Genomic DNA, 25,231 nt, shown 5'->3' with positions numbered 1-25,231 from the left:
CATATTGCTCCACAGTTTGTCTGCATTTCGATATTACAATATTTAAAAAAATATTATAGTTATCCTTACTGATATTACTATGCACTTCTAATATAGGTGGGTTGATTAAAGTATATTAAAACCGAATTTTGGTCAATAGGAGGGCGCAAAAACAATTATCACTTCTCAGAAGGCAAAAATTCACGTCAAAAGCAATAAAATCGTGTCGACGCCGTCGCAGTGGGAACGCTCGGCGAGCGTTCTCACTGCGACGGCGACGGCACGATTTTATTGCTTTTGACGTGGATTTTTGACTTCTGAGAAGTGATAATTGTTTTTTGCGCCCTCCTATTGGTCAAAATTCGGTTTAGATATGCTTTATTCAATTCTCACTTATTGTTATAAAATAGTTTTAATAAATCAAAATATTAAAAACGACCTCTAACTGGCCAACTCTTGCTCCCCCTGGAAGAAATTGAAATGACATCCCTGTCTGAAAATAGGCATTTTAATTAGTTTTGGGGCTATATTTTTTTAAATTTATTATAAATATTTCGTTGTAACATGACAGGCAAAAGCCCAATGCGTTACAACAGAGTAAATCTGCACCAACTGGGTAAGTCAATCAGACATAATGAATACCTACAAGTAAGTATTAACCACCTGCCTTTTTAATCTAGGAATCCCTGATATCTATATATAATAAATTATTATTTGTATTTTAATATATGCATTTTTATATATAAAAATTCGAGTCTGCTGACGTGTCTCGAACTCGCGACCCTAAGTTACCAGTCTAGATCTTTCGAACAACGCTATTTCGACCTTATTGTATGCCGAGAGGTGCGATAATCAGCCATTAAGACGCCATAAGGATCTTAATAGTATATTTTATTTTACACAACTCATTATGTATACCAATACACAAATGTAGAAGAGTCAAGGTTGTAGTATCAAAGGCAATCGAGTACAATATAGAGTGTTCGTTGAAGTACCAGAGTAGTAGCAGTTATTAAGAGCTGATGTTGCTGATTCTCAAATGCGTGAGATTTTATCTTCCAGAAGGCTTATTAAGTCAATTTAGGACGTATTGTTAAATTTCGCGTCTCTAATATACGTCTCTATTGAACTATGAGTATTTCTCCCGGGTGGCCCTATGTAAGCGATACCATTGTTGCTTACCGATAATCACAAAAAAACATGAATACGTGGAACTATTTGTTGAGAACGGTCTTCTTGTTTTTTTTTACAACCAGATGTCGCACAGCGAACCGTATCCAATCGTTCGCATTAAATAAAAATAGAAGCTCAGGCTCAAATGTGCACCGATTAACATAATTTTGAATAACTTAAAATAACTTTTAATATACACTATGTATTAATTAACTTAGGATGACTTCATGCTACGTATTATATAGTCATACTATCATAATATATTTATTATAACATTATTTGAATGCAAGGATCATACTAATTGATTTTCGATCAATTAGAAAAATAACGAATTCTACTCATAGCTGACTGACCTTAGATTTAATCGATGCTAATGTCGCACTTAACAATCACAATATTATATTAGATTAGCATACGTTTAACAGTAAGACATGGCGCCGGAGACAAGTTATAAATAATAATTTAATAAAAAAGCTCTAAACCGGTAACTAAAAGTTTTGAGACGAGACCTTGGAATATCACATCATGAAACGAGAAATGCAATCGAAACGAGAAATATTAATTTTTTTAAGTGTCGCTTTTCCGCTACAATAATACTACACTATGGTAATTTAATTAACTGATTTTTCCAGATTTGGATTATTCCGTTTGTGAATTAAACGCGAATTTTACGACACATAAAGTTGAAGGTCGTGGGTTCGAATTCAACAAGATTTAACGACGTTTATCAATTTTATATTGTGTATGGGAGATCAGATATTAGAAATAAAGATTATGTTTTAAAAACGAAACATATCACAATTAAATATATATATAACTGATAATTGAAAATAAACTTAATCTATCCGAGCTTTAAAGTTTTTCACACCAGTGTTTTGATCACTAGTAAGTTTCATTATACCATTAATCTTACTTATGTGGTATTTGCGGCTGCTCTACAAATATATTACAAACATTCTAATTATACAAGTACTTCAGAGAAAAGTCGAAAGTCGCGTCTTTGTTTTTTTATTTGACACACACATTTCAGCCACAAAAATGGTGCCATTAATATCTGACCGATCGATTAGTTTATACAATGATTTATATTATACAGAATAGTGTACTGAATACTTTATAAAGTACAACAATAAATACAATACAAGACATAATGAAAGCATTTAATACCCAAAGTTCACACACAAATTTATATTTCTAAATATTACTTAAGTATACTAAATGTACAATATATACCTATTTAATATTTAGTGAATACTTATTATTTAATATACAAGCATATAAAATGTGATTGTACAGGGTGTGGCATATTTTAAAGGGGCACTGTGTGGGCTGTAGTAAGGTAGGCTTAATTCGGTAGATTAGGATCTACCGTTTTCAGTACCCAACATAAGTGAACATCAAAACTTTGTTGTTCAAGCGTATTATGAGATCAACCGTTCTGTGATAACGACGCAGAGAGCGTTTCATACACGTTTCGCGCTTGGTTGATATGAATCTGTACCAGATCGGAAAATAATTTTGCTGGATATTTAATCTTCCGGCAATCGGATCCACACTGAAAAGATAATCACATGGATATTCCTGAACATATTCTCGCTGCAGCTGTTCTTCAGATAAAAAATATAATCCTGACCGCTAGAAAGGAATATAAAACATCATTTTATCGCTAGACAGTGGCGTAGCTATGGGGGGGGGGAGGCGGAAGGGGCGGCACTTGCTTGGGGGAGGCATATTCGCGATGGGATCGTCCAGTGTGATTTTTAACCCTGAATGCACTAAACCATATATAAATCCACGAATAAAAAGAGCGTAATAATAACCAATTTATAATTTTAAGAAATGCTGATTTTATGACTCTGCAAAAAACGTATGGAGAGAGGGGGGACGGCAATTTTAAGGATCGCCCTGGGCAGCACATACTCTAGCTACGCCACTGTAGCTAGATGGTATAATATATATTTGACAACTTAATTAATTTTTCAATACAAACACTACTCTAACATTTATCTTAAAATACATTTACGTTAAAAGCAATTTAAAAAGCATTACAGTGTAATACATTTCACATAAGCTTACTGTAAATCGTTACGACTTGAAGACATTCTTATTTATTATGTTACATAGTGTATGCGAAGTGATATGAACCGCAGCCGGTTGATCCGCAACTCGCAAAAGATACACGCGCGCGAACGTGGGGCATCGTCGATGTCTTTATTTTCATTAAAAGTCTAAAAGTAGTTTTAAACGCTCTGTTTTAGTATAACAATTTTAAAATGTTCTCCATAATTTTATGTGGTTTTTATTTTTTAGAATCTAGGCTAATGCAGTAGTGCATTTTTATTATGCTGATTTTGCTTTTAAATATAGCAATGCGTATTCTTATGACAGCATCGGAATGCCGTTATGAATCCGAAACGATTGGGAGCGACTGACCGATGCTACTGTGTCACGTGAAAATCGATTTTTCACGCCAATTCGCAGTATGCGTTTTACACGTGACGTTTGTAAGTTATTTTTGCACTAAGCGTGACAAGACTGAAAATAAGTAATTTACCCGAAAACTTAGAGTTCATTGTTATCCTCTATATTGTTCGATTTCTGCTAAAGAAACTTGTTCTTGTTTTTCTGTATTTTAATATGACAAATTTAATTTAACAAAACTGAAAACCAAGAAATAAAAATCATAAAAAATATGCATTTAGAATTTAAGAGATTAAATTTTTTAAAACAAAATTATTATACATTTGATTACAAATAGATTTACCAAGTGCATTTGCTGCTTTAAAAAATATTAAAAGCTCTTAAAAAAGATTAAAGCTGTAGCGGTTTATAGGATCCATTAAAATGATTTAATTTATCAGCGTTTTAGCGACCTGCCCAAATGATACAAAGGACAAAGGTATGTATTTCCTTTGCAAAAGTAGTTAACGCTAAAATAAAACTTTTAAATTACGTTGTTGCCGGATTAATGCAACATAAGAAGAAAACGCTTACTGAACAGCTAGAAAGTTAAATTAAATAAACGCAGAGATTCCAGAAGTTGAGGAGAAGTGGATCGCTGATCTGCTCTCAATTCTTCGATTGAATGTAATCTAGAATATTGTCTTTAAAAATATACTTCAATTGAGACTTTCTACTTTGTTTCTGACACGAAATGGTTAAGGTAAAATATACACTTTTAATTCGATCATCAGATATGAATCAGCTAAATAGCTACATTGTATCTCTAAAAGCTTAACTTGATCTTCGAGATAACTAGAATATCTTATAATGCAGCAATGAGCGACACAACACGTATATGTTAAACATATATATAATATCCATTAATTATTTTTAAAACGTATATTGACGCGGTAAAATGCTACCGATTAATTGTTGGCGGTGAATTGCGGGCGATAAGGTTTCTTAGACTCAATACACTTATATTTAGATTTATACGTGTATCACGGCGATGTACAAACGCTTGAGTTAAATAGTTACTTCCACTTCTTGCACTTGAATTATATCCAGAATCTCTCTAAAAATTAATTCAATAATGATATATTGTGACAACCCTAGCACTTCGGTTTTTAACTGCGCAAATGACTGAAAATGGCACACAGGGACTCCCTTTAGGTTATAAAAGTCTTTGTTAAGTATTTAAAACTTGACAAATATTTTATAAATAGGTGTCATTGGGGTGATATACAAATCAAAGTTATTTTGGCACATAAACTGTTAATAATAGCGCATTTTTTTAAATTATCAATCAGAAAATTACTTCAGACATTTACAATTGATCTTTTGATTTTAATTAAACAATAACAAATGTTCTATTGAACCATATATTTTTTGCACTTAAAGCTTGCGTCATCATTCGCAATGAATCTGATACCAACTTTTTATTAGTTATACATTTTTAACTGCACAAGTGCAAGATAATCTTATCTAGATCTTGAAATTTTAAAAACTCAAAACTGGTATAGATTTCATAGTTCATTAAACAAAGTGGGGGTTCAGCGTCATTGGTTTCAGTCTGCCAGGTGTCGGCTTCACGAGCGGATCTAAAATAAAACTCTCTTCACTCGGATGCAAAACAATAACCTTAGCATCATTAAAATAAAACTTAGCTATAGTCTTAGTTAGTCAAAGCAATCAAAAGGGTCGGCTTTTGATCAGAAGATATCGACGCGAGGAAACTTATATTAGTGAAACCCAAGTTGAGTTAAACATGAAGACGTCTCTGTTTAGTATTTTGCTGTTCATCACTTTGGCTTTTGAAGGTAAAAATATAAATATTAAAATACTATAAAATGTATTTAAAATCATTGAAATTAAAGTGATCTAACACAAATAGAAATGTAATATAATCACAGTGGTTCACTTATAGATATGACCAGCGAAATCAATTATATTTAATGGAATGCAGTTGCAAAGTAGTTGTAGTAGATATTGTGTATTATATAATGATTCCAAATTTATAATTATGTGTGAAGAAAATTCTAATGTTGTTATGTAAACGCCTACGACAATTTTCTCAAGAGAGATTTTCATGTCACATGTAGAATCATTAAAAAAAACACAAGCTATAATAAAATATTATTCTATTATTAAATTAAATTTTAATATTGTTATTAATAGTCAAAATCAAGGCTACTTTTAATTATTATTTTAATTAAAGATTTTATATAAATTTTATTTGTTAATATAATAGAAAAAAATCGTTATGATCATTTAAAACCAGTTCAAAGCTACTTTTATTTGCGCCACCTCTCTAAATTTTATTTATAATATTATCGCAATAGTAATTGACTTAAAAATAATATATTAAAAATATAAAATGTAATATAATATAACTAGAAAGACTAAACATGTGCTTAAAATTTGTTTATGCTTTATAGTAAATAATTATCAATATCTTGATAAATTAAAATTATTAATATACGAAATAAGCTTATTATTACTGTTATGTTACATTTTAATTTATGTTTATTTTATCTTGTCTTATTAATGATTTACTTCAGGAGAGAACAAGGTATATCTAACGCCATTAAGTATTTCTAAAAGACAGGAAAGGGCAAAAATGTGTTCTTATTCGCTTATAAAAGCCCGTGACCCAATTTCTGGTGAGATTTTTCGCAAATAAATGCAGTGGCTATTTCTGAATAGTCAATTGGCTGACCTTACCTAATTGCAAGATGAAAACTCATTACTTCTCTTTATATTAAAGTATAAAGAAAGTACGCAGCAGAAAAAAATCTGTCAAAACGAGATAGTAACTGAATTGTATTAATTACTTTTTTTTCGACTATGGGATAGAAGTATTTTATTAATTATTTTGTGTATAATTATATTAAAATTGTCGAAAATATTTTTTCATAAAAAAATCTATCAATGATTTTTTCTATAAAAGTCAAATGGTATTTATATTGTATCAATATTTTTTGAGAATTTAAAAGTAGCTCAATATATAAGTAGGCAACTTTTGAGTGCACCACATCCCTAAATTCATAAATTGTGTAATATTATCCTATGATATTGATTATTTAAAATTAAAAAAATATCTGCAAAGTTTGCATAATAGACACTGAAAAATAACATCACTCTAAATTTGTGAATAATGAACTATACAACCAAATAATTACTAACATTTGCTATTAAAATAAGCTTATAATTATAAACATTTGATACTATAATTATAATTCAACTCATTTTATTGAATATAATTTTCATGTTAAATTCAGGTGATTGATGTTTTGACTTTGACTTTAAAACGTTTAAAATAAACACAGATAACTTTGTTTTATATAATATATTATTTTTATGATACAGTCTGTACACATAGCACAATCTAAAATTGCTACTACATTTATTGTTTTAGCTCTTGTTTAGCACTCGTACATTAAATATATGCGTATGTAGTCTTTGGAATTTTATTACGTGCTAAGTTAACATCACATCGCACGTTTAGTTTTAACTTTAAACAATACACTTTACTTTTGAATTTATCGCACAAATTATAAAATACACGGGTACAGATGTTTATATAAGAAATCACCAGTTTGATTATAATAATATTTTTTTATTAATTATACGAATGTTTTTTCATGATAGATTAAATATAAAAATTAATCGCTAAAGATAAAAAATGCATTATGTTCAATGCAGATTTATTGCAATATTCACAAACGTTTATTATTATAATACCGCATAAAATTTAACAAATATTGTCTATTGTGTCTTATGTAATAAATTTTTATAGATTATGTAAGTTTCGCGGTTTGTTTGCAATTTTATATTTGCAAGTTAATTTTAAATATTATCAGCGCAAGATTTTTTTTATCACATTTTATCATCTTATCAAACTTTGAGGAATATTTTATGATATAATAATATGTGCAGTTAAATAATTAAGTAAGCTAACATTAATAAAAACAAGACGGTTTTCCTTATATGCTAATTATAAAAATAGTAAATATCAAATAGCTAAAAATATAATAATAAAATTAATATATTTCCTAATAATAAATATTAGGAAATATATTAATTTATGTATTTTTAAAGAAGAGACGAATATAACGAAAAAATTACCACAAATCCAATAATTTTATGCCTTTTTGTTAGATTTTTGAAATAAAAACTCTAAATTTTCTATTTTAAAGAACAATTTTGCTCTTTTGTAATATTTTTTTGAGCGAAAACCCCTATTTTTTTACCTTGTTTTGAATAAACATAAAAAAGTTATAAGTCCACAAATTTTCAGTCTTTTAATTGATTTTTTAGCTGAAAATCTTAAGTTTAGGATTTGTTTTTAAGAAAAAAAATACAAGTCTGCAAATTTTGCTACTTTTTGATATATTTTTAAGCTCAAAACCCAGAATTTTGTACAGGGTTTAAAAATAATCGATAAAAACAAAAAATTAAAAATCCACAAATTTTTAGGAAAGAGTTTTTAGGAAAAATTTTGTTTTCTTTTGATTAGTTTTTGAGCGTGAAACCCAACATTTTTGGCCTGTTTTGACTAAATTTCAGTCTTTTGCTTGATTTTTTAACTGAAAAAAGCTAAAATTTAGGGTCTGATTCGAAGAAAAATATAAAATAAGTCTATAAATTTTTCTTTTTTTTGGTAGATTTTTAAGCGCAAAATCCAGAATTTAGGACCTGCTTTATAAAAAATATAGAAAAACATAATAAAATACAAGTTCAGAAATTTTGACCCTTCATTTTTTCAGCTCAAAACCCTAAATTCTTAATGGAAAAACAAAAAAAGAGAGGTCTACGAATTTTGCTCCTATTTGATGGATTTTTGAGCTTAAAGCCCTGAATTTATGGCCTGTTTTAAAAAATCTAGACAAACATAATAAAATACAAGCTCAGAAATTTTAAGTCTTTTTGATCATTTTTTAGCTCAAAACTCTAAATTCTTAAAGGAAAAACGAAAAAAGAAAAGTCTACACATGCTGCTCCTATTTGATAGATTTTTGAGCTTAAAGCCCTGAATTTATGGCCTGTTTTAAAAAATCTAGACAAACATAATAAAATTACAAGTTCAGAAATGTTGAGCCTTTTTGAAAATTTTTTTAGCTCAAAACCCTAAATTCTTAAAGCAAAAACAAAAAAAGACAAGTCTACAAATTTTACTTCTATTTGATAGATTTTTAAGCTTAAACCCCTGAATTTAGGGCGTGTTTTAAAGGAAAATCGAGAACAATAGAAAAAACTTACAGGTCTATAAATTTTGAGCCTTTTTGGGCTCCAAAACTTGAATTTTGGAACTGTTTTGAATAAAAATCGAGAAAAATAAAATATTTTACAAGTCGACAAATTTTGAGCCTTTTTCATAAATTTTTGAGCCCAGATCCATAAATCAGAATTTAGGGCTTGTTTTGAAGAATAATCGAAATAAAAACGTTCATAAATTTTGGGCTCAGAACCCTGAATTTTGGACCTGTTTTGAATACAAATCAAGAATAACAAAATATTTAAATAACAAGTTCACAAATGTTGAGCCATTTTCATAGATTTTTGACTTCATCATCCAGAATTTAAGGCCTGTTTTAAAGAAAAATAAAAATTACAAGTCCATAAATTTTGAGCCTTTTTGGATAAAAAAACCCTGAATTTTGGATCTGTTTTCAATAATAATCGAGAAAATACTTCAAAATACGAGTACTCAAATTTTCAGCCGTATTATTAGATTTTTTAGCTAAAATCCTGAATTTGAGAGATGTTTTAAAGAAAAATCGAAAAAAACATCAAAATTATGAGTCCACAAATTTTCAGTCTTTTTGATACATTTTTGAGCTCAAAACCCACTATTTTGGGCCTGTTTTGAATAATCGAAAAGTTCACAAATTTCCATCTTTTTTTGCTCAAAACCCTGTTTTTAAGAAAAATCGAAATAAATAAAATATTTTACAAATTCATAAATTTTCAGCTTTTTTAATAGATTTTTATTTCAAAATTCTGAATTTAGGAACTGCTTTAAAGAAAAATAATAAAAAAGGCAAACAATTTAAGTCCACAAATGTTCAGCTTTTTGAAGACGCACGAGGCGTTGAGGACGACATTTAAGGGTTGACCAGTAAGGCGCATTTGAGAGCGCATCAGCCCCACCACGGCTTGTAGCCACTTCCGCCAAAGCTAAGTCAAGCTCTAGGTAGGTCTGGCTCAACCAGAACCAAGCAGCAGAATACCGCAACGAACATGATACAGCCAGAGTAGGCGATGATAGGCAGTTTATAAATAAAAATAGACAATTACTTATTTCTGCAGCATATTTATGCAGCATTCCAGAAACTTTTTTGCCTTACTTAAAAGATAATAGAAACAAACGATCAATTTTTAACACAGAAGAAACGGATCAATAGAAAAATCTCGCACTAATGGACTATGAATTTGTGCGGCCATTATAACCAATTCGCTTACAGCACAAAGTATTTGCTATAACATCTTACTAAAAACTTTTACTTTGTTATTATCTCTAGAATTAAAAACTTCTGAGATATTAGCCTCTAAAAAAGTATTATGTTTTTTGGGCTACATTGTATGTATTACTATTATATTAGAGCGTTCGTACTCGTAATACATATTTTTTGGCAAAGCTTTGCATCCTTGAATACTTCACCGAGGGAAAGCGAAAATAACGCTGTCAATTTTCTTTTCGCTAAAAAAACATATTTGGGAACCAGCAAAAAATAAAATGGCAAGTGACGGCAAATCAGCTAAATAAATATCGTTATCGTCGTTTAAACCGTCAATCTTAACTGTGTTGATTGACGATTGATTGTCAAACGTTGGTGCTATTCTATCAATAAGGTTAATGTGAATATATTTAGCCATTAATAATATTGTAGGCTTATCATTATAAGTTTATTCCAATAATTAAGATTTCATCTAAATAGCCATAACACTGCACAACAAATTTACATTTTTAGATCGATTTATATGTTATTAAAAACTAGTATTATTGATTATAACAGGTTATGAAGCATAACATATATTTAAATGATTCAAAGCTTAAATCAAATTTGACATAAAAAAAGGATGGATCTTTGTATTAAAAATTTTATACAATTTAATCAATGAATCGATTAGTTAGATCACTAATTAACTATTAATAGACTAAACGTGATTAGAATAGTAATTTGATGACATAATCATATACATACATAAAATAAAACAAGCACGTGTATGCAAACTATTGGTTTAGGATTAGTGTTCATTGCATTTAGAGCATTGAAATGCCACATTATTTATATAGCTTTCAAGGTATTGAAAACTTGTGATACTCTAATTAAAAATTAAAAAATTAATATTAAAACTTATATTCCAATTGCTTGATTTACAAAAAGTATTATTGTGTTATTGTTTAAAATCAATTCTTAGTGAATGATACATGTATTGGACATTTATGGTTTTAATTATTAATACCAAAATAATTGACTATCCTGAACTTTTTTTAAGATTGTATTATATAAAAGACAGTTTAAATATTCAATAAAAAAAAATAATATTAAAAAAATATCTCAAAAAAATATACTGCATGGGCAGCGGGAGAGGTTCCAAATGTAGGTTAAGTGCAAGAAGTAGGAGTAAAATAATATTAACATATGCGTTTGAGCATCATTGCGATACATGTGTATTTAAAATAAATTTAACCATCTAAAATGAGTACCGCGTAAATCGAGGAATAAGTTAATTTCACAATTTTATTTAAAACTGTTTTATATATTTTGTGAAATTGCATTTTGAAAAACCAGCTCTGTAAAATGTATGAGCTTTACTAAACCATGTGCTATTTCTGGATCACTTTTGTTATCAAAAAGTAGCTTGTCAGTATTTTAGTATTGAAAAATTAATTAAATTTTTTTTTTAAACAACTATTAAAAGTCTTCTATTTACAATTGTAGTATTTTTTTAGCTGACTGCAGTATATTAATAGCTATTGTAAGTACGACAAAAAAATACATTAGGTAAACAGTTGAACGTTAGGATTTTACCATTAATTTTGGGTCATTTTGACGATGTTTTTATTACAAGTAGTGGATCGTAGTAGTCAAACAATCTGAACAACCACAATAATACAATCAAGCAATCTAGAAACCATACGTCAATTCGCCACCAAAGTATGATTTATCAATACGTGCGCGCAAAAAGATCTTTGCGTTGACTTTGGGAAATCTGCCAAGTACACTGCTAAATATGTTTTGCCTAGTTAAGCGTAATGAACTAGTGATAAATTATTAGGATCTTAGAAACATGCGACTTAAAAAAATCGTGTAAAACACGTTTTTGCAAGAATCTACATACAATATTGATTTGATTTATTATTTATTTAAATTAAATTAGGACCACTGTGACCTAACAGGTTAACTCAATGTGAAACGCTTTATATTGAATAAATATTCATCTATTTTTTTCTATTTGTATTTTTCAGTAAATTCTGATTTTGGATATGCAATGGCTGACCAGAAAAGATGGAGGAGAAGACACGTCAGTTGCGGTGGAAAATACCAATCGCCCATAAGCATTAACACCAGGAAGGCCATTCCATTAAAGATGCCTGCTTTGGAAGTAGTCGGGTATCACAATCAGCTTCCATTGCCAATGAAACTACATAACAATGGACATTCAGGTACTTTTAATGAACTATAAAAAATCTATAAACCTTGGATTATATATTAATAGAACAAATACAAATTGAACTCACCTGAAACTGTATATTATTGCCATGTGGCAACATGAAGCACATGTAATGAAGATAGCATTTTATCTTAACCTATTTCTAGCTTGTTGTTACTATTTACATGGCAGTAGTCTTCATATTCAGTTTTGTTTCGATATTTTTAAATCATCTGAAATAGTGTAAGGATTTGAATTACTTTAAATGTTATATTTAATTAAGTTACGTGTCTTGCCACTGCAGTCTATTTTGAATAGAGCGTTCCAAGCCTTCCAAACGTATTGGAAAGTGTTTATATACACGCAGCAACTACTTAACGACAACTTTTATTAATTCACAAAAGCTGATTTATACTTTCATGTCTATACATTTTCAGGGGTATTACAGATTAATTGGGAATTCAACCAGAACAGTGTTATATGTTCGTCATAATTAAAAAAAAACATTTTTAACATCGCTGAAAGGATATATTAGCCATAAATATCTGGATGACTATTTAAACAAACTAGTTTTACTGTCATTTCTTAAGTATTTATTTTAAAAATGTAGTAAATATTTTTTGTAAAACTGCAAGATGAAAATTATAGATTTTTTTGTTTTCGCTTAAAGCAATTATTATTATTTTTATTATGTCTTTAATCGTTAAGCTGCAGTTATAATATAAATATGGGTTAAACATAAAAAATAAAAAAAGTGAATAATAAAATATTGCAAGGCGATTTTAGTTAGTGAGTTATAAACACTCAAACGAATTAGAAGGCTTGGAAGACATTTTTGCGTTTACATACTAATCATCCACAAACATGAAAATGAGGTTAAACAATTTTCTTTATTTAATGATCCTCCACTTACCTTATTTTTCGCAGTAGCACTGGCACAAAAATAAATACAAACAGAACACGTGGTCATTGAGTATAAAGCTGAAATAGAACAAATGAAACAAATTAAAAAAACGTTATTATTTAAAGAAATAAAACACGTATATTAATAAAAAAAAATACACGAGGCAAGGTTTACAATAAATAAAAATAAAATTTAACTATAATATAAATAAAGTAATAGGGGCGATAAAAAAATGTTTAGACAATCGTACCTCAAGAACAACAAACCAATACTGATACCGTCCATCAGGGCGACTAACTAACTACAGTGCAGAAATTAATAGCACGTAGTGATCACGCGCTTTAAATTACTATAATGCACTGACTGTTTTTGAAAAAATAAATTTTTAAAACTGCTTGACTATTTTTTGAAACGTTCAGATTTATGACTGTGTATATAGCATATAATGTAGTTATAAGATTACTTTTGACATATCAATGATTTATTTGACAGTGTTACTCCCGCGGGCTATATAGTGTGTATGATCGACCTATCGGTTGCTCTCGATTCAGTGCGTTTGTCCGCAGGCTGAATCGGAGTGTGTGAATAATGTAGCGCGTGAATAACATTGCTAAATAAAATGTTTTTGTGGAGCTATCAAACTTATTATCTGAAAAAATCGGCTGTTTATGATTATATTTATTGATTTGGTATGATTTTCATAAAAAAAACCAGCCATAGCAACATGGTGATAATGCATGGTTAATAAAATATTACTTTCAGTCTAATGTTGTCAAAATGTCAATCATCAGCAACTATGCCTCTTATTTTTTTCACTTTATATTCAGTACCACTGCGTGGACTGAAGATAAAGTAAAAACGTAAGTCGAAGTCCAGCTGCCCCCTGAATAAATGAGTTAAAGCTGATACTAGGGGACAATCGGAGTAAGAAACTCACACTATCACTAGCCTTTGTTTGCATTAGCTGATGGTTTCTTTTGAAGATATCACTTTTTGGTAAAAAACAGATGTTAGCGGATTTAGCTAGCGTTTGTAAGAAATCAAACATTACTGTATTATTATCATATATATGAAGTGATTTTGTAATTTGGTTTAAAATGGCGGTCTAAGCTACATAATCGTATTATTGTGGCATTGCGAATATTAAGGACCAACTAAGCAAGGTGATATATTCCAAAGAAGATAAAGGGTTTAAGATTAAGATATTAACACCAACTGGTCACATAATATATCATCACTTTCACACCCAAAATCGAGCTATTGAGTAGTGAAAGTATCTCATGTATCTTTTTACTATGCTAACCTTTTAGGTTTGATGAGTATTGATATGAATTTATTCTTTTAGATAATTCTATTCTTATATACGAAAGTCTGTCTTAGATAATTTAGTAAACAACAATAAAAAGCCTGACTTAAAAAATCAGTTACAACTAGATATTACGTGTCACCAAATAGGTACTATAATATGATAAATGCACAACAATATACACTATGTAAATTTTATGCATGTCATAAACGACTATGCAAATTAACTCTAGTGGCAAAAAACGAAACCAGGAAATACGCTTAAAAATATTGATTTTTATCACTCGAAAAAATAATTAATTTTAAGTTATGTCAGCAACTAAACATTCAATATTTATTTGCCTGTATTTATTTTGGAATACGATTTGGTACGGAGTACACAAAAATATATGATGAACTACGAGGAATATTCAGAAAGCATTTTTTTATTGTGTTTTATAACTTTGCTGCTAGAGTCCGCGTAATGTGTTAGAGCTTCAGAAAACCTGTGCTTACGTGTGTGTTTAAAATAGTTGTGTCAAATTAAAATCAAAAGCAAGCGTAGCTGCTTCTTCTGTGTGAAGAAGAAAACGTTAAATGTTATGGTGTATAGTTTTTAACAAAACACAAGCGAAATCGTCATGTACGAATACTTAAGTTTGCTCACAATAAGTCACCTAAGAGTAGCTTACGATAGGCACGCAGGCTTTTGAAAAACATTATCGTGAATTACAATACACATATCCCTTTTCACTATCAAATGGTCGCCTAAAAATGACCACCCGTAAGTTATATGCTTTTACTAGTGTCAGTACAGGAGGTAGAGTTAAACAATAATGCTATTGGTCTTAAATTGCAGGGACATCATCTCAACTTTTTCCAGAGGGGGCAAAAGTTGCATTTTTTTATATTACCATTTCATTAAGATTAATAGTATTTCAAACCTTTTTTTATAATAATATTACGACTTAAGACAATAAGTGAGAATCGAATGAAGCATATCTAAACCAAATTTTGCCCAATATGAGAGCGCAAAAAACAATTATCTCTTCTCAGAAGTCAAAAATCCACGTCAAAAGCAATAAAATCGTGTCGAAGTCGTCGCAGTGGGAACGCTCGGTAACGAGCGTTCCCACTGCAACGGCTTTATTGCTTTTGGCGTGAATTTTTGACTTCTGAGAAGAGATAATTGTTTTTTGCGCCCTCCTATTGATCAAAATTTGACCAATACTATCATATCTGAAGTCTATAGTAATATCGGTAAGGATAACTATCATATTTTTAAAACATAGTGTAATATGGAGCAATATGTGTCTGTCTGTACATCTTCTTCCGCTTATTGCCCCATGAGAGATGAGTTGGCTTAGTTTGTATTTACCATTATAACCAGTAGAACTTTCATAAGGTTAATTAGTGTAGATTAGGTTTGGGTTTGAACAGCAAATGGGCGTTTCGCAACTGTTAAATTGATTTTAGAGCAGCATTTAATTTCACCAGCGCCAATCCTTAAATTTTAAATATATGCTAATAGAAATATATATTTACTGCTGAAAATGTATTTGGACTTCACTAGTGAAAATGTATCTTCACTGTAACAACGTCAAATAAAAATCCAAATCTGAATTATAAGGAGTGATAAGTTATTATAGGTAAAAAATAAATAGAGACATTAGATATTGTATTTTTACTTAGACAATATGTATATTATTTTATATATTAAGTCCTTCGACAAAAAGTCAATAATCTGATTTTATTTTTGGAAGAAAATAATTAAAAAATGTCTATTGTTGTTTCAGTGTAAATATAAAATATTATTTGTACCATTAATTAAAAACACTTAATATAAAATGTAGCTATCAATTTTGCGAATCATCCAATAGTTAATAATAATTGATATCAATTACAGTTCTGACTCGTGTTAAAGGTTATTTATTTTGGGAATATTCACAATCCAAGTGTCAAAACAATCAAAGCTGTTTTATTAAAAAGTACATTCATCATTATGTCATGTTATAAAATGGTTACTGACTCCTGAAAGTCGCAATATATCATATTTTATTGACGTAATCTTTTTTGTTTGCCAAAATCACAAACATGCTGGTATTAAGTTGTCAAATAATCTACTTATCGCATTTAATATTAAATGATAAGATATTATCTTCACTACGTCTGCACTTTGACTACCGATTATTGTTACGAATTAACATGTAATAAATATTGCAAGTAATTAAAGTTGAGTAAAATCTCATTGTGAGTAATCATGTATCAATATTTATTTTGAAACGGTTTTTAAGTTTGTAATGCCTTAAGTATGAGTGCTAGTCTTAATCTTGATCCAATAATTATGTTTTTCATAGTTTATTCCAAGTTGGGAGCGAAGTGGTAGTTCTGGTTAAAGTGGAGTAAGTGGTTTATTACGGCAGGGTTCTGGCTTATATTTCGTAAATGTGTTGTTGCAAACTAACATTTAACACTTTAAACACCCGTGATTATTGACAGCTATCTGACTTACAGTGCTGCCAACACAGGAAACTCGAATTGGATAAATCTGTATTAGCCACCAGACTTTTTGGTCTGGGAATCGATAACATCTATATAAATAATTTTGTATTTTAATTTATAATAATTAAATGTCACTTTGAAGCTAGAGCCGGTTTTTTGTATTAGCGCATTTTTATAAATAAAAATTCGAGTTTGATGCCGTTTAATCAATTCTAAAAACTATTTTTCAGTCATTATATTTGAATTGTTTATTTTTAATAATTCTTAAAAGAATATATTTAATTAAATAATTTAATAATCATGAAATACAATCATCATGTCGTATAATTTAATCTATTTAGTTAATCGGCGAACTATAAATCAATTCTAGACATCTGAGTGACTGTTAAAATCTAGACTATGTTATTCCAACCTTAATTGTTCTACTGGCTTATATAATAAACCGGTGGCTTTTTGACATAAGCGCTTATAATCTCACTCATTGCGTTATTTATATATATTATTAGTGGAGTTTATGCATTTTAAGAAATCATATATATTTTTTAGATTAAAATCATGACAAAATAATAAGATGAAAATCGACGTTGGGCATCGTTTTTCGTACAGTTCGAATATTATTATTATATATGATAATTACAACCTATTTGAATTCCGAATTTTTAATAACGTTGTAAAACTCAATAAAATAATAGTATTTGTCATCAAACGACTACGGGTTTATGGATTATTAGGGTTACATAAACAATGGGAGATATTTAATAATTTACTAATAATTTAGAATAGATTTGTTTCTACTATTAAATAAATCAGTATCAATAACATCTAGTTCTATATGATGAAATGTATATAAATAGATGTTGAACATCGTTTCTCGTACATTTTAGAATATGATTAATAAAATCTATTTGAATTCTATTAATAAATAGATTTCGGTGCGAGCAGTTGCAAGCAATAAGATCTATTGTAGTTATATTATATAATAAAATATATAACGTTACATTGTTTAAAATTGCATTGTCATTTGCCAATCGATTAATGTTCAGCATAAAAAATGTCATTGCATATTTTTCTAGTCAGTAACTACTTTCAAATTTTACTTTTTGTAATTAAATGTCGGTATATATTAAATTAATATTTTTAATTATAATATCATTAGATATAAATCATTTTTTGTGCATTGGAAACAATTTATTAAACACTATATAATATTATAATTACAAACTATATATAAAAAACGATTTAAATAAAGTCTATATTTTTTTTAGTTACATTTTTTATTACAAAAGCAATAAGAAATCAGTGTTACTAAAACTTATGTCTATCTATATATTTTATATCTCTTTTACGAGCAGTAAATTATTGGCATTTTTGCATAAATTATAAAATCATAATATAAAAAAGTTATTAAACCATCGTATAGCGAACACGTTTCAAATTCAGCAGATTCTTTAACGTAGAATTAAATTAAATTACTAGGTCGTTTATACAAGCATAATAAAGAAATTTACTTTTATGGATTTTTTAAATTTTTTTATAAGAATTACGTTTAGTTAAAAACGTTTTATAATAGATTTTTATGATGGAATTTGAATAATAATTAATAACAGTATTCATATGGCAATCCTCGAGGAATGGAGAAATGTTTGACGAACGAAGACTAAGCACAATTGAATTCACTGCAAAAACATATTTGATGTAAATAACTTTGACACTAAGATATGCAGTAATATCCCAATTAAAAAACAATATAAAAATTCTTTATTGCATTCATTGTTAATTTAAGAGACCAGAGGACAGATTATGTTTTACTGTAACTTAATAAAAATAACCAAAGAACAAAAAGGAATATTTATATTATTCGACAAAAAAATTTCAATAATAATGATGTTTATTAAAAATTAGTATTTATAATTTGTAAAATTAAGGGATGAAAATGGATGTGGCAGCACAAAATTTCCACAAAACAAAGTCCACAATATATCAAAAATGCCTTTTAATACTACATAGAAAAGCTTGATACTTTTTAATGTTTCTTTTAAAATTCTATTAATTATTAGTTCATAATAATTTCGAAGTCATAAAATCAGACACATTACATATCTTTGCTGCCCTCCTTTTAAATTCATTTAAAAAAATGTATTTATTATGTGACACCGGTTATTTAATTTATAAGAAATGTAAATTCTTTTTTAATTATATAACTGTGTTAATTATGAAAACTTAAGAATGTGAAAATGACACTTAACTATTTGAGCAATGGTTTATTTTATAAGCACAATAAACTGTGGTCTGCCTTATCAGGAATTCATATAATATAAAGATTATTTTAGTCTTTGAATGAGGCCACATTTTACACTTAAAATGTTAAAAATATATGAAAAAAATATTTTGTAATAAATATTTAATTTGATTATTTTATGTACATAAATCTACATAATGTAATATAAATTGTGTATTTATTTAATGGCTTTCAACTCGAAATATATTAGATTTAAGATTCCATTTTATATTTAACATGTTAATTAAACGCCGTTACATATATTATATATTTTGAAAGGGAATATTTATACTCAAGCATTTATCACATTTAAAACCATTGAAGTTATTCGTCTCTATAAGCAGCGACCATATGCCTTGTAAGATTTTGTATCGATTCAAACGTTTTACTACATTCACTACAAATGGCTCTGACGTATGGTAAACCTATTTATTATATTCGTAAAAAAATGTTCGTTGGTTCTACACGCTTTATCGCATTAGTTACATTTATCAAGTCATTGTGATTTTTAAAATGCCGTGAAATATTAATATTGAAAATCATATAATACTGTAAAATAAACCTTTTTAATTTGAACATCACAAAACAGTTTAAAACTTTCCTTGAAAACATCCTTGTTTTCTTCATCAGGATTATGTAATTTATAAACATTTTAACGAATACTTGAATTAATATCCAACCGGTTTTAATAGATGTGATTAAAATGCAAAGAATTTAAAACGGAACTTTAAACGTCAACAATTATTACAGACAGCTGTCAGATTTGACAGTTACGAACTTAACACTATACATATTGTGCATGAAATTTTGGCCGAAACGTCAACAATATTGTTTTATAAGAAATAATAAAAATCAATTATAGTATTAATATAATTTATAATAATAATTTAAATTACACTTATTATGAATCTACAAAAAAAATATTTTTAAAAGGATTGTGGAGAAATGATATACTTATCATTATTTTAGGGAAATTATTATGTTCTTATTTCCTTGAGAAAAAGTCATTGATCTTTTTGTTCGTATGTGACCTTGACTCTTGCGCGAAGTCATCTTTATTAAAGTAATCGGATTTTGAAAATATCGAAGGAAGATACTAAAAATAAAAAGCTCATTTTGAAAATTTTGTTAGAGTAGGTCAACACAAAAAATTTTGTTCGAGTTTTTCTAAATTTCCAAAATGACCTTTTTTATTTTTTAAGGTCCCGTTGCAATTTTTCCTTAATGTTCTCTTCTTTTCTTTTTTGGTTCACGCATCAATCTGTCCTCTTCAGACTAAAATTTCCGAGATGGATTTAAAACAAAATTTGCGTGATAACTTTTTTATGTGTTGCTCTATGAGATGCCTTTTTTATTTTAAGTTCCTCTTTTGATATTTTTAAAATCACCGTAATTATACCAGTTACATATATTTAAATATATATAAATGTTAATTTTTGTTATAGTCAGTTTATCAGTACCAATACTTGATGCTTCCAAAGGCGAACGCTTACCATACATATTCGGTGCAAAATTGGATAACGAATATGAATTAGAAGGTCTTCACTTCCACTGGGGAGATAGAAACAACAGAGGCAGCGAGCACGTTCTTAACGACATACGATATCCGATGGAGATGCATATAATACACAGAAACAAGCGTTATAAAAGTGTAAGCGAAGCTATCTTATACCACGACGGTCTCACAGTGCTTGGATTCTTCTATCAGGTAATTTGAATAAAATTTATTATTATAGAATTAAAAACTATAGCACTTATATTTTTTACAGATACGAGACGATGAAGCTAAAGAGCTAAATCCGTTAATAAGAAACTTGACCATAATTGAAGAGTATGATCATATCATGTCATTGAATAACACTTTCACTCTTGCTTCACTGATGCCAAAGAATATGGATAGATTTTATACGTATAAAGGCTCTTTGACTACGCCACCGTGCTCAGAAGCTGTTACATGGATTTTGTTTCCTGAAATATTGCCTGTTTCTGTTTATCAAGTGAGTAAAACAAATATCTCTTTCAGAGATATTAGGGTAACAAAAATAAAGGTATTGAACTGGTTTATTGATTGAAAAGAACAACGTGTGTCTTGAAATTAAAAGACAAAAGTATTCTAAATTATCGTTTAGGTATTACAATTTAAATCCCTACAAATAAACCATCTATGAAGATTTTGTATGTAATGATTCTTCCATAATATTGATAGTAGCTAAAACTATTCTAAATATTAATTTTAAACATTTGTAAATTTTAATCTACAAGTTTCCTGGTTTGATGTGAAAATATTAAATAAAGTAAGTCTGTTTATATCCTTTTTTGACCACTATTATTTCTTTATTTTACCTTTGTTATTGGATATGCGATTTGTCAAACAAAGGAGTCAAGTGCTAATACGAAATATCGATTTATTTTAGCAATAAGCATCCACTGTTATTTTTATATTAAAAAGGTGTGGTTATTTACTTAATGAGAGCTCAATATGAAAATGAGTATTATATAGTGGTTTTACTGTAATTTTACGTAAATGAATGAAAATAAAAGGAAGTGTTTTGAGCATATAAATTTCTTAATGGAGAAAATTATATGACGTGACGAACGGTGATAGAAATATAGAGCACAATGATTAATGTTTATGGTTTGAAAGTTTTTTATCGCTTAAAGGGCAACCACTAGAGTTTATAATCAAAGCCTATTTAGTAATGAGCTTAATTCTTATCCAAAATTTGTGTTTTTCAGATGGAAAAGTTCAGACAATTATCGGCTAGTCACGAATCAATGCTTGTGGATAACTTCAGACATTTGCAGCCTCTTCATAACCGAAGAGTCTTCGTCAGGAGCATCAACGGAAATTCACCAAGATACATGAAGATAAACAATGTGCATTATGCCAAATGGGATTGGTTGGAACCCGACACGTTTCACGAAGCGAATGAAGTGTCCAGTGAATAAGATTCATTGTTAATAAATTATTTATTTTGTTGTCGAACTTTATAATTTAAACAGTAATATTAAATAGTTTTAATTATACTTTAATCAACGGACGTACTAACTTTTTATTGATGATTTTTTAATTTGCTGCATTGAACAAAATTATTTCAACAAATTTGTGTACTCATTTACATTCTATTACTATTACTAGGAACATTCCTTTTCAACAATTAGCTACAAACATATTTTTGTCTTTATATTATATTTCAATCTTGTTATAAAAGCATTAATACTGAAATAAACGTAATAAAATATTAAATTAATTAGAAATTATTTATTTTTGAACATCATAATTTTATAGTCTAATATTAAATTTTATTTGATAATTTAACAGACACTTGCAAAATAATTATAAGTGACTTTTCAAAATGCATTTTCATCATAATGTCTTACTTTTTAGAAATAAAGTTTGGCTTGATTATATTATGTTAGATGTTGAAGTAAAGAAAGAATATGTTTATTTGAATCATCAGTGATGAATAAGAACTACCTTGATTAAAATGGATGTCACCTTTATGGATTTTAAAAAAGTTTTTGACAAGATTTGTCATGCCATTTTGTTTCGATAAAAGTTATTTAAAAAATAACCATCAGTTTTGGTGTCAAAGAACATTTGACCCCTTCTGAAGCTCTGTTGGGTTCCAAGCTATGGTCACTGTTATTTATATTACTCATCTACAACATAAATAAGGCCATTAGAAACTATAACCTTTTGTTGATATTTGCAAAATAATAGTCTTTATAATATCCATTGTTCTTTATTGCTGAATGGTGATTGAATTTTTAAACATTGCTTGTGATTTACATGTTTCGGAGATGGTCCTTTTATATCTGTCTTTTAAAAATCATGTTGTGCAATAATATATATTTTTGTTCGGATGATTTCTGCCTCTGTAACATATTGATGTTATGTTTCATTTCCTTGCTGACCTAATTGCAATTAAAGTTTATGAGTTTATTTTAATTCAGAAGCATTATTTTTCACTGTGATTTTGGTCCTAGCAAATGTTTGAGGGTTTAAAAGAGAAAAATAAATACACGGACTTTATGTACATATAATGCACTTCAAATTGACCATGAATAAATGTGTTTTGATCAGAATGTTAGTCTTATATTATTATTTTTAGACTTGAATATTTTTACTCGATATTCTATTATCTTTGCTCATTACAATAATCGTTCTAATCCGTGTTAAACTTACTTTTTTAAAATATGGATAATATATGTTTTAAAAAGTCACTTATTTGTAGTTTAAAATGACAACGTTACCAAATGAAGATTGATACTAACCATATTTATTTAAATGCAATATTATTATATGTATTATGACCGATGAATAATATTAAATAAATAAACTGTGCCAAATTATATTTGTTTATATTGTATTTTAAGCTTTATAAGATTTACATAACACATACGCAACACACAATACGAATCTAACGCAAACAATTAGGTTAATTTAAGTGTTCACAGGATCTGATCTCAAAAACCGGTTTTTCACACTTTAGTTGAAAATTAAGATCGGAGTCGTAGAGCACTTAAAAGAAACCTTAATGGAATGGACAAATATCATATATTGTTAAATATTGCTGTACAGATTTTTCTACGTTTTAAGTGCATATTTATATGCAAATTGTGTGTTATATGATTAACAATAATACTGCACAACAATTCAAGATAAATTTAACATTGATTTCAACATATTTACATATTAATTATCATAAATATATTCTTTTTATAACGTTTAACGGACCAAATCGTCAGGATTGAACATTCCCTGAAACAATAAATTGATATAATTGTTGATTTCATAAATTATTTTGTTATGCGTTTGATATATTACCCTTGCTCTGCGTAAAATGGAATCTTTACTGGCATCGTAAGGATGATCTTTAGATGGAATCTCCAAAATTGACGGGACAGGTTGAGTGTGACCGTCGATGACGTGTCTGATGAGTTCGGCGATGTTTTGATTGATCAATATAATATCAATGTCGTCACGCTTGACGAATCGTTTGAAACAATCTTCGATTTCGCTTACAGCAGTGTCTAAAATAAAGATGTTTGGTGATGTAAAATAATGTATAAATTAGATGCAGTTAGGCATTATACTGACTTTTATCCACCACCATGAAATTAGGATGTCTGTTCTTGTTGATCTCGCCAATTCCACCAAGGAGAAAACCGACACAAGTGTCCTGAAAGATGGATATATAAAAATGTCCGTATAATGGATCATATTTGAGATTAATGTGTATATTTATAGAATCTAACCTCATCTCCTATGACGCTGATCAGTTTTCCCTTAATCGCTGAGTGGAGAGCCATGGTTATAGGAGATGTGAAACAAAACTCCAGAACCAAGACGCGAGTGTCACAAGAAAAGTCACCTGACAAAATTGTTGCCAATGGTGAAAAATCAATAATTGTCAATTGCATCTAAAGTATTATATAATAACTTTATTTAATAAATGACTGCTCCGTTTATGTTTTAATGCAATATTATGCTATTTTAAATTAAGTAAAATATAAATGGATCGTTTGTATTTTTTTATTTTAAATATATATTGAAATAATAATTTTTTTAATAATTTTAGAAAAATTCCTATTAGTTAGTGAAAAGCTAATTATTTTTGTGTTATAAATAAGTTCTGTGAGGAATAACTCTCAACTTATTTACTGCTAAACGATTCGTCTTAGGCAATTTCATCAATCTGGCGAATCGATCAGTTAAAGTAATATTATTGCGGGGGCTAATTTATTTGGCAACTCTGGAGTTACACTAATAAAACAATCTACAGTAGTAGCGAGGAAAGCAGTACTTGCTTTAGCGACGGTTGACATCGTTACAATTTTGATTTTATGTTATAAATTCTGCTGCAGTGACCAATCTGTGTCTAATTGCTAGCCTGTCATTATGCATTCGATAAAATATTTTATTTGATCTAAGAAAAAAAGATCACTGATTTCAAGAAATCTTTAGATCTACAGATCTTTTAATAAATAGTTGTTAGAAGAAA

General features: G+C 28.6%; 2 protein-coding genes across 2 annotated transcripts; one reads left to right on the top strand and one right to left on the bottom strand.

Moving 5' to 3' along the window:
- Positions 1 to 5,164: 5,164 nt before the first annotated feature.
- On the top strand, positions 5,165 to 23,576 carry CAH9 (Carbonic anhydrase 9). Its single transcript, XM_088205792.1, has 5 exons — positions 5,165 to 5,414; positions 12,071 to 12,268; positions 20,669 to 20,931; positions 20,993 to 21,220; positions 21,960 to 23,576. Exons 1-5 carry the CDS (start codon positions 5,363 to 5,365, stop codon positions 22,170 to 22,172), a joined length of 954 nt encoding a protein of 317 aa, XP_088061918.1. The 5' UTR covers positions 5,165 to 5,362; the 3' UTR covers positions 22,173 to 23,576.
- Vha14-1 (V-type proton ATPase subunit Vha14-1) lies at positions 23,577 to 24,606 on the bottom strand. Its single transcript, XM_088205793.1, has 4 exons — positions 24,486 to 24,606; positions 24,328 to 24,409; positions 24,055 to 24,260; positions 23,577 to 23,988 (listed from the first exon to the last, which is right to left on the bottom strand). The coding sequence occupies exons 1-4, from the start codon at positions 24,537 to 24,539 to the stop codon at positions 23,956 to 23,958; spliced, it is 375 nt and encodes a 124-aa protein (XP_088061919.1). The 5' UTR covers positions 24,540 to 24,606; the 3' UTR covers positions 23,577 to 23,955.
- Between the last annotated feature and the right edge of the window lie 625 nt (positions 24,607 to 25,231).

Source organism: Plectrocnemia conspersa, unplaced genomic scaffold (genome assembly GCF_051122295.1).
Source record: "Plectrocnemia conspersa isolate PC_06_02 unplaced genomic scaffold, ASM5112229v1 ptg000002l, whole genome shotgun sequence".
Lineage (NCBI taxonomy): Eukaryota > Metazoa > Arthropoda > Insecta > Trichoptera > Polycentropodidae > Plectrocnemia > Plectrocnemia conspersa.
This window is presented reverse-complemented; position numbering and strand designations above follow the sequence as displayed.